The 10,000-nt window shown below is 37.4% G+C and overlaps 2 protein-coding genes across 2 annotated transcripts in view; one reads left to right on the forward strand and one right to left on the reverse strand.

Moving 5' to 3' along the window:
* LOC138036174 (EF-hand calcium-binding domain-containing protein 5-like) overlaps nt 1-4,163 on the reverse strand; it is a 22,091-nt gene extending 17,928 nt beyond the window's left edge. The window contains exons 1-5 of the mRNA XM_068882534.1: nt 3,183-4,163; nt 1,108-1,174; nt 839-912; nt 427-539; nt 290-332 (exon numbers count right to left, since the gene is read on the reverse strand). Of these exons, the coding sequence (XP_068738635.1) occupies nt 290-332; nt 427-539; nt 839-912; nt 1,108-1,174; nt 3,183-4,028 (1,143 nt within the window). The 5' untranslated portion in view covers nt 4,029-4,163. The remainder of the gene's footprint in view (nt 1-289; nt 333-426; nt 540-838; nt 913-1,107; nt 1,175-3,182) is intronic.
* A 75-nt stretch (nt 4,164-4,238) lies between these two features.
* Nucleotides 4,239-9,112, forward strand: LOC138036175 (uncharacterized). Its single transcript, XM_068882535.1, has 5 exons — nt 4,239-4,635; nt 6,338-6,434; nt 6,807-6,917; nt 7,012-7,074; nt 8,086-9,112. Exons 1-5 carry the CDS (start codon nt 4,526-4,528, stop codon nt 8,191-8,193), a joined length of 489 nt encoding a protein of 162 aa, XP_068738636.1. The 5' UTR covers nt 4,239-4,525; the 3' UTR covers nt 8,194-9,112.
* The last annotated feature ends 888 nt before the right edge of the window (nt 9,113-10,000 follow it).

The following is a 10,000-nucleotide window of genomic DNA, read 5'->3' on the forward strand; positions in this document are numbered from 1 at the left end:
CTTGAAAAAGGTCCAAAGTCAGCAAAAACACGAGCCTAGTGTATAAAATATTCCCTTGTGAGGACAATTGCAACACACAGACAGTCTTCACTGTCAAATCACCCAATTTTCACACAGTTATGTTCAAATTATCCCTGGCAAAAATGAGTGACTCTTCATTGAGTGCAATTTAACATTATGCTACATGTAGGTTTACTGAGTTGTCAAGTTCTTTTCAGAGCAATTATTGCTTTTTTGGGGCTGAAAAAGGAAGAGGAGTAAGAAAATTATTTCACCAACTAGCACTTACATTCTTCATATCACAGCTTAAGAACAGGTTTCGAAGAGTAAGTCTACAAGAACAAAATTGAAGGAACATTCATTGAACTAACATTTGATTAATTTTGGTTGATACTTATGAAATTCACACTGTGAAATGCTGCTCACCTCATTGCTTCCCTGACTGTGGCAGTGCGATAGTGAGCTGCACAACGTGATAAATGCTCCACAAATGCATTGAACGCTTCCTTTGACAAATTACCACCAAAAGGCCGCAGATACTGCACACAAAAGAATCTCATTTTATGTTCAGAAAATAATTATTGTGAATACAATGAAGTATAATAATTGGAATGCTGTGTTGCAGATGTCTAACCAGGTAATAGAATTTCATAACAGGAGAGCTACATGTGTAGGTGTATTCATTGAAGTGCTCCGTTAGCAGAGATCTGATGTGAAATGATTCCATCAAGCAGTCAACATCTCCCAATTATTAATGAAAAGAAAAAAAAGGCCACACCAAAGTTGCCATGATTAGAGCACAATAACCATTTGCTTTTAAAACTCATTAAATACTCACTTCTTTAAATTCTTTCATATTGACCATTTTTCCAGTAGAGTCTGTTGCCTCCAGAGGAATCAGAAAGGCTGCCCCTAATGATGCAAAGAGTAGATGATTAAAGAAGGTATTCCTGACCTATTCTGCTTGAAACACCTAAGGGATATTAGTTTTTTAACATCCTCTACAAGAAAATTTCAAAATATGGGCACCCTGGCATATGAATATGTCTCAACATAAACTAAGGTCTTTTATATGGCAAGGAAATGTAATTATCTATACATGTATACCTTTCTTGATCTCTTCTGGGAGGTTTCCAACAACCTCTTCTTGAAATGATCTTAAGACATTCTGAACCTAAAAAAGAAAGAAGAAAAACATTGGCTTGCGGTAAAATAATGTGAGTTGACTATAATAATGAGAGCAGTAATTCTTTGATGGGTCCATCCCATGGGGGGTGGGGGGGGGGGGTTCCTTGTTGCCTTTAAATAATTATTTGCTTGTGTTCCTGTGTTCCCCAAATTGCTTTCGCTTGTTCACAGTTTTTTGATCCCCAAAATATTGTTTATGTTTCCTTGTTCCCTAAAATATTTTGTCATTGTTCCCGTTTCCCGGTTCAAAGGCATGTTTCCTTGTTCCCCAAAACCCCTGGGAGGGGCTCTTTGATAATAAGCACCTCTAGCTGGGACAAAAGACACTGATTAACAATATAAGACTGCATATTTTGCTTAGGCTTAGGGGCGGGGGGGGGTGACTCTTAACTACCAAACCCTTGCTATGGACCCCTTGAAATAGTCATTTCTTGAATTTCTTTCACTCTACAGTAATCCTTTTTGGCCAAGTGTGTTCTATTCAAGATTCCTTTGTATGTTTCGACTCACAACCATATTTGGGAAATCAGAAAATGCCTAAAAACTCAGCGAGTTAACTGTTTTTCACAATTTTTTAAATGAGATTTTACTGCCCCATCAGTAAAATATGGTTAATGGAATGTGACCGTATTACAAGGGCTATTCATCTTCGTGTTCTTTGTAGTCCGTCGTTCAAGGTCATAAAATCAATGGTTTTGTTGTAAATAAAACAAGGACATAAAGACTTTATTCCTAGATCTCAGATTGTAACGTACACCTGCATTGGCCAAATCTGTTAAGGACTCATTCATTACTGCTAAAGAGCATGTGTAATGCCTACCTGCTACATAGTAGAAACTGTGCAACTGGCTACTTTAATAGAAAGGGTCTAGCTATAAAAGCCTCAGTTAGTCGTCCAAGGTTCACTTGGCAATTTGTCTTCTATAATAAACTAACTAGCTGTTTGCAATTATTTTGTTAATTAAAGTTTTTCCCCTCCCTCCTCCCTTTGGAGATGGTTTGGATATATCACTTTGCCTTGATTAAAATTGAGTCACTCCTGCGTGGTGTGGTTAAGTCTGTGCAACAACTTCCCCCAAGCTTGTTGGCTCCTTTGCCTTTGTACATTGCTCGCTAACCAATACTCTTGTCCGATCCAGCACGTGCTGTTTACCACTCAGCTCGTAGCGCTGAGGAGATAAGTGAGGTTGTTCTATGTCACGGAATCCGGAAGTCGCCCAGGCTAACCAACCGAAGGCAGTGTTCCCCTCAAAAACGCCAATTGATACGTCTGTTGTCTCGTTTTATTGCGCCTTGCGTTATGCGTTTACAAGCTAATTATTATGTTGATACCAACCAACAGTGACATTAACATAACAGTATGAGAACATTCTAACACAAAATCCGCACCATGGATTTTAAAAGAAATTATTTCTCAAAAAAAGTATGACATCATAAGGCCCTCCTTTGATACACTTTTCAAAATATCTGTTCTATTTTTTGTCCAAATACAAATTCCATGCTGCAGTTAACATTAGATTTAATGATGGGACGGTTCTGATCCAGTAAAAAAACCCGCTTTCTTCCTTTTGTTTCCTGGGAGCTTTTACCCGTTTTTCACTGAAACACACAACAGAGGGCTCGAAATTGTTCAGCATGCGCCTTCTGATTGAAGTGATGTCAGATTTCCATAGAAAAAGTTACTTCATAGTCATAGAACCATCCCTACAATCTCTTTGTAGGGCTCTTTGACTTAAAAACACTTCCTTTATAGCAACCATTGTATTATCAGGTACATGAAAATCAGCCCACAATGATAAGACCCTGTAATGTTTCTGTAATTCCTGCTACATACATATGCAAAAATAATATTAATAATAATTATTTTAGTTGGATCAGTCTTTTGTTGATGACACAAGATGCGATGGTGATGGTGATGAGGACCGTGATGATAATGAATGGAAGATAGAGAATAAGATTCCTGTCAGATTTTCCAATAGGGATTAAACACTTACAACAGACAGGGGGAGAATACCATTCCAATCAGCTGTCCATTCAGGAAACTGTTCCTCTATGGCAATGGAGCGACGCCGATTCTCCAAGTTTTTTTCATGCTCTACCTTCTCCCTTGCTTCTCTTCTTGTCTTAGCTTCAGCTTTGAGCTTGGCTAATTTGTTATCTTCCAGTGAAAAAACCTCCTTTTTAAGGTCTTCCACAACTTTGCGAATTCCTTTTGCATAAGGGGATGCTTCTGCAAAATTGCTAAACCTTGGATTGTTCCTCATAAGAAACTGAGCCAGATAATCTATGGGGTTGAAATTTGGACAAAATCCCTCTGAATCGGCCAATCCCCTTTTTTCAACCTCATTTAGAAGTTTCTCAACTCCCAAAATTAAAGTTGGCATAAGATTTTCCAGTAAATAAATCCTCACTTCTGAGGTAATATCATTGTCATTTAGCCAATCCTTGGCTAAAACGTCAAGAGGTATTGTTCTAGCCACAAGACGTGCAATTTCTTTAGATTCTGCATCGCGTTTCTTTCTCTCTGCCTTCACTTCCATTAACCTCTTCGTGATTTTTTTCTCCACATTTCCGCGCCATCGATTAATGGCGCTTCTAGTGAAGGCTCTCACCATTGGAGACGCTATTCTATCTGTTCCATTTATCTGTTGATACATGACATCAGAAATCGACAAACTTCTGGATCTCTTTCTGGCCAACTGTTCAGGTGATATGCTCTCTTCTCGGATGACACTGTCATCTTCAAGTTCAAGATCTTGTTCAGGACCGAGGTCTACAACTTCAAATTCAATTTCTGTAGGCTTGATAGGCTCCTTTGACAAAGCCATTGCTGCAGCCATGTTTCCCAAAGAGCCTTAATCAAGCTCTAATTGTGACTTGAGGACGTTCGAGAACATCTGGTGCGAAAATTGAACGCAGACTCCTTCACTAGGAGAATGTTTTGTTCAAACATGGCGGAAAAATAGCAGTTGTCTGTTTCTATAGCAACGACTTCACTGATTACCACCCCACTTTCTGTTCGTTTACAAGAGCCTGGTATATTTTTGCCTAAAGTCACGAGAATATTTACATATTCAGATTTTTATTTTTTTCGGGGGATTTTTCGTTCGATTTTGAGCTTTTACGTCAAATTGGCAAGTGGGAGGACGCTTTAATTCGTAAGCAGCCATATCACGCTGTTGATCAACTGTCTGAACTTGGTGGATTTGCCGTCTTGCGGTTTGCATAGTGGTTAAGGAGTGAGTTCGAGGGCGTTACGTGCCGCAATCGAAAAATCCATTTGTTGCATTTGGAGATTTTACAAAAAGAGGTGTTATAAAGTGTAACTGTTTTCAAAATGTCATCTGCGGACTGCTGCTGTGCGATGTGGCAATCGCCCATCCAGGGGAAGTTGAGACCAGCTGTCTGGCTTCCTAAAATCAAGGACCTCCACAGTTGTCACGAAACGTAAGTGAGGAACCATCATTGCAACTATTATAAAAGTAAAAAAATTCGTGTGTTTGGAAAATTTCAAAAAAGATCAGCACCGCATGAGCCAGTTGGCGAATGAGGTAACTACGGTATTCGGGAAATTTGTTTTGAACTTGTGGGGACTCTGTCTTGAAGTTTACAGAAGCAATTTACTCAGCTCATTGACTTATTTTTATTTCTTTTGAAAAGAAAGCTTGGTCTCAAGAAAAAAATATGATATCTTGAATTAAATGGAAGAAGATGGGCATATTTTCTTAATTTTTTTCTTATGAAATATAAAATACTTTTGGCCATTCTATATTTTGAAAACTGAATTCTTGAAATTATATTGATATGAATAATTTTTTGTTGTGTAATAAATACCATTGTTTAACCGCTTATTAGTTGAAACGATACGTTTCAAATCTTGAACTAAACCCCATTGAATTTTTACAGGCTTAAACAATAAATTATACAAATAAATGATTTTTTAAAAAATACTTTACATTTTCTTGATTTGCATATTGGCAGGTGCACTCTGTATGAGGAACCAAAAACTTGAAGTATTAAATATTTTAAGTAGCAGAGACGAGTATGAAGATATATAGTTTCAAAGTTTCAATCAAAACTCTGTAAGCCTCATTTAATGCAACTGATTATTAAGATTTCAGACAGATAATTGTTCAAAATAATAAATATTTTAATTTAATTTCATACTTCTTCAATTTCAAATTAGTTTGTTATTTAATTGGGTCAGATTTCAGTTTTGACAGGGATGTTAAAAATTATTTTTCTTCAGTGAGTTATCAAGTACAGTTTATTGTGCTTTAGTCCATATTATTTTATTATGTTATTCATCCAGGCTGACAATTTTTGAAAGCTTTTGTATTAGAGAAGAGAGTTTTTACTACAACAATGAATTATTAAATACAAAATTGTTCCTCAGCTGTATAATCCTCTCATTTTAATGTGCCACTAGCTTTAAAAGCTGTAAATTAAAGCAACAACCCTGTCACATGAAGTTGCATTGCCAATTCTTGTCCATTTCATAATTATTATTTGTTTTGTAAGCAATGATGTGAATGAAAAAGAAAATCTCAAATTCATCAGAAGCATTATATTGAAAATGCATGATAAAATCAGGTGGTGATATGTAATATGTAATATGTAATATTAAAAAACAAGTAGTGGTGTTTTATTGGGTTTGAAACCACGATGCATAGCCGAGTGTTTTTAGACCCGATAAAACACATGCTGTGATATTTTGAACGGCTCCAAAAACATTCCACAAAAAGCGTGTCCCTCTGGACTCAGAACTTGTGAGAGGAGAATATTAGCATACAAGAAAAATGAGCCATGACTTATTTGTATTCTTTATAAAAAGAATACTAACGAGGAGTGTTTTATAAGGACATAAAGCTCATGCACATGACGTTTCATCAGTGTTTTGATAGGCTACTAGGGTCATGAATTATTAACGAATTCTCAACAGACAAAATAGCTGCATGACTCTTTTGAGTCATGCCACTTCCAGTACAGTTCTTGATCCAAAAGACATACTAAACATCTTTAAGTTAACATGGCAAATGGAGAGCCTGCTCCTAGGTTAATACAGTATAGACTGTCACTGTAATAGCGTAAATTCATTTTGTAAACAAATTTATTCTCAAACACTTTTATTACATAACTCTTCTATAAGGTGGATTATACCAGAGACAACTCCTGAAGTTTGTTTAGAAAATCTGATAGCAGCTGTGGACAGACTTAGTGAAAATGAGAAAATGCATATTAGTAAGGTGAGTTAAGTGAGAAAAGTAAGAATAAAGATGACGATGGCAATGATCATAGTTTTTATCATGTAGGCCCATTCCCTTGAGTTAAGGGTATTATCATCATCAATCTGGGTATGTCTCCATTATTTTATCTTTATCCCTTAGAGAAAACGAGGACCCTTTAAATTTGGATTGGGTTTAGGTAATATATAATAATAATTATTTTATTATACAACTGTAACAGACAAACCATATAATTATTAGGGATGAATGATAAAATATTCATCCTTTCACATCCCCCCATTTTGCCTCCTCAGGTTTCAAAAATAATGAGCTATTTTTTTGGGTATATTTTCTTATCACCAAGACGTTTATTTGCATTTTATTATTTCTTAGGTTAAACCCCATAAACACTTTGTACAGATCTTCTCTTTCACACAATATGAGTGGCTAGACGTTGTTGAAATTGAATTTCAACCAGGGAGGGAGAGCGGAACTCTTGGAAAGGTATAATTGCCAGCTATTTTTATCCACACAACACAATGCAATCCTTCTCTTGAAATACACAATTTTATTTTATAATTTTATTACTTTCTTTCAGGCAAAATCTTTTTCAACTGGTCTTCTTCCACTTATGATCCCATTTGCCTTCCTGCTAAACATGGTAAGAATAAGCTTTTATGGGAGGGGGTGGGTTGACAGATCCTTTGACAGAGGGTGAGACACTGTAACTGTATCCTTTCAAGTTTACATTAGAATCTTGGTTCACGCCCTATTTTTTAAGAGCTTTCAAAAAATGTTGAGACTAAGTCTTAACAGTAACTGTAAAATAAAAATAGTTATTTGCCTCCCAATCTGGTTTCAGTGAAGTCCTTGCCCACATGTTGTCACCCCCTCTTAAAGAAAAACAAAGCCTGGGGAGGGAATATCCCCCCCCCAGGGGGGGTACTTCCTATAAATGGGCTAATGGGAATGTGCCGCTGGATGGGGTCGTATTTTCTCGACTGGATTGACTATAATGGGGTTGCATTTTCAACAGAGTTCCCGACAAAGTTACTAGAATGGGGTGGCAAATTGTTGGGATTTTGGGGTTTCTGAAAATTCTGGCTAGTGGGATTTAAATATGGAAAGACTGGCGGTAAAAAAAAGTCATTGAAGAAAGAACTGTAGCGCTGCTGATTTAATAAGTACTAGTGGCATTACATTCTGTTTTGAAATTACAATTAAAAGGCTTTCTGTGAGGTTTACGATAAACAGAAAGTGACTAAGTTAGGGTCGCTAAAATTACATTTACCGAAAAGTGACTAAGGTCGAGTCATAATTGGCCATAAAATAGAGTATAAAGGAGTAGGGGTTCTGACAGGCCAGTGGCACATACCCAGCAAAAATTGACCCAAGTACCCCCCCCCCCCTCCCCAGGATATTTCCTTCTTCTGTTTTTCCAACAAGATGAGGGAGGGGGTGGGGTTTACTGCTACACAAAGGTTAGCTCAGATTCCCTTTGAATTCTTGAAGAGGGTTGTCAGGGGACCCCAACTGCCCAGGCACATATTCAATTTTATTCTAGAGGGCCAGCATGCCCTTTTTAAGTAAATGAAAATATTAATAGTGAATAACAAGTTTTTTATTTAAAATTTATTCATCCATAACCAGTGAATTCTTGTTGGTGTTTCAGGTCTTCTGTTTTGTTCCATTCTATGATAATCACTTCAATAAGATGAGATTGGAGAGGATCCGCAGCAATATGAAACTCAACATTGAATTAATGAAAGATATTCCTTAACTCATTCACCCCTCAGGCACCCTACAGGACCCCTCCAGTTGACGGGTAAAGTCGTCTGGCATTAGACAATGTTGAGTCTCACTCCGAGGAGTCAATGGGTTAAACTTATCATTTTGATAAATTCAATGGATGAACTCTGACATTTTATTGATTAACATCTGTGCAAGAATTTTGAGATGTTATTGTAGAATAGCATTTGTGTAGAAATTACAATCTGTTTTAAGCATGGTTTAGCATTGTAAACAACTCAGAGCCTCTTGATATTGGTTAAGTACTAGAAGGGTTCATTTTACTTGTGTATGTGTACCGGTAAGACTAGGAATTTATCGTACAAACAATAAGAAGTAATGATATCACTCAACAAACATGGAATATGATTCCATTTTCGGCAGCAGCATGCAGGTACAAAACACAGGTCACAGGTCCTGTGACCTGTGTTTTGTACCTGCCATTCCTTTTTGATGCAATAAAGCTATGAATTTAAGGATACAAATGAATGAAGGGGTAGTTTCTAAGAATCTTAGAAGTTTCTTAGAATCTCTGTACGGTGGTCAATTTACATTATCAACTCCGTTGATAAACCAAATTTTTGTATGAATTTAAGGGACTTCAAATCCAGTATCCTAGACAGCAAAGACCTCCTTCCACATGCCATTCCATGTGATGTCATCAAGACTTCCCTGGATTATACAAAGTAATTTGATTGTGTCGGAATGGTTCCAATCTTACATTTGACAATATTCTGAAATACAGCTGTATTCTACCACAAAGAACATAGTACTTTTTTGCAAACACTTGCCAGCTAAAATAATTTCTACTTGTAATGAGTTTCATGAAAATTTTGTCAAAAATCTTAAAAATAATTAACAACCTCGAATTTGTAATAGTAATGAATATTTTAAGAAACGTGTTATATCTCCAATACTCGTCACATTTGTTGGAACACCCATCTCTGTTTCCCTCTTCCTTCAATGTTGATTTTCACAACTCAATAGGGCCGTTTATACGAGAGAAAATAAGCCGCGGCTAACTCTGGCCGCGGCTTACGTAAGCCGCGAACACCCCATATAAATGGTACAAAATCTACGTTCACGGCTTACTCAAGCCGCGGCTTATCCTGGCCGGGAAGTTTATACTCGTATAAATAGTTCCTTTCGCGGCTTACGTAACCCACGGCTTATTTTCTCTTGTATAAACGACCCTAATATTGAATTGGTTATAGACTATTCGCTAAGTGTTCCAACTAAATTTGTCCGGTATTGTAGTTTCTTTAGATGTAATGTAAAGATTACTTGAAATTGGAACATTATTTTCTGAAACATGGCCGCAGCCAGTATGAGATGAGTTGTGTCTTGGAAAAAAATCATCTTTGTCTTTTGTAGTGTTTACGTCGCGGAGGCGCGGTGGCCTCATGGTTAGTGCGTTCGACTCCAGATCGAGTGGTCCGGGTTCGGGCCTGGCCGGGGACATTGCGTTGTGTTCTTGGGCAAGACACTTTACTCTCACGGTGCCTCTCTCCACCCAGGTGTATAATTGGGTACCGGCGTAATGCTGGGGGTAACCCTGCGATGGACTAGCATCCCATCCAGGGGGGAGTATAAATCCTCCTAGTCGCTTAATGCTACTGAAACCAGAGATAAGCGCTGGCCTGATGGGCCTTCTGGCTCGTAAGCAGTGACTTTTATAATATTACGCCAGGCTATGCCCACATAAAACAAAATTTAAAAAAAGATGTCCTCTATGTTGCCTCAATAAAAAAAAACTGGTCAAGCTACTCACTGCCCTGATTTACTCAGTTTCACTGCTC

This window comes from Montipora capricornis, unplaced genomic scaffold (assembly GCF_036669925.1).
Source record: "Montipora capricornis isolate CH-2021 unplaced genomic scaffold, ASM3666992v2 scaffold_464, whole genome shotgun sequence".
NCBI classification, from domain to species: Eukaryota; Metazoa; Cnidaria; class Anthozoa; order Scleractinia; family Acroporidae; genus Montipora; species Montipora capricornis.

Coding starts and splice junctions, on each gene's coding strand:
- LOC138036175 (XM_068882535.1), top strand. CDS start 4,526: ATGTCATCTGCGGACTGCTGCTGTGCGATGTGGCAATCGCCCATCCAG. Junction 6,918..7,011: donor AGAGCGGAACTCTTGGAAAG/GTATAATTGCCA, acceptor ACTTTCTTTCAG/GCAAAATCTTTTTCAACTGG. Junction 7,075..8,085: donor TTGCCTTCCTGCTAAACATG/GTAAGAATAAGC, acceptor TTGGTGTTTCAG/GTCTTCTGTTTTGTTCCATT.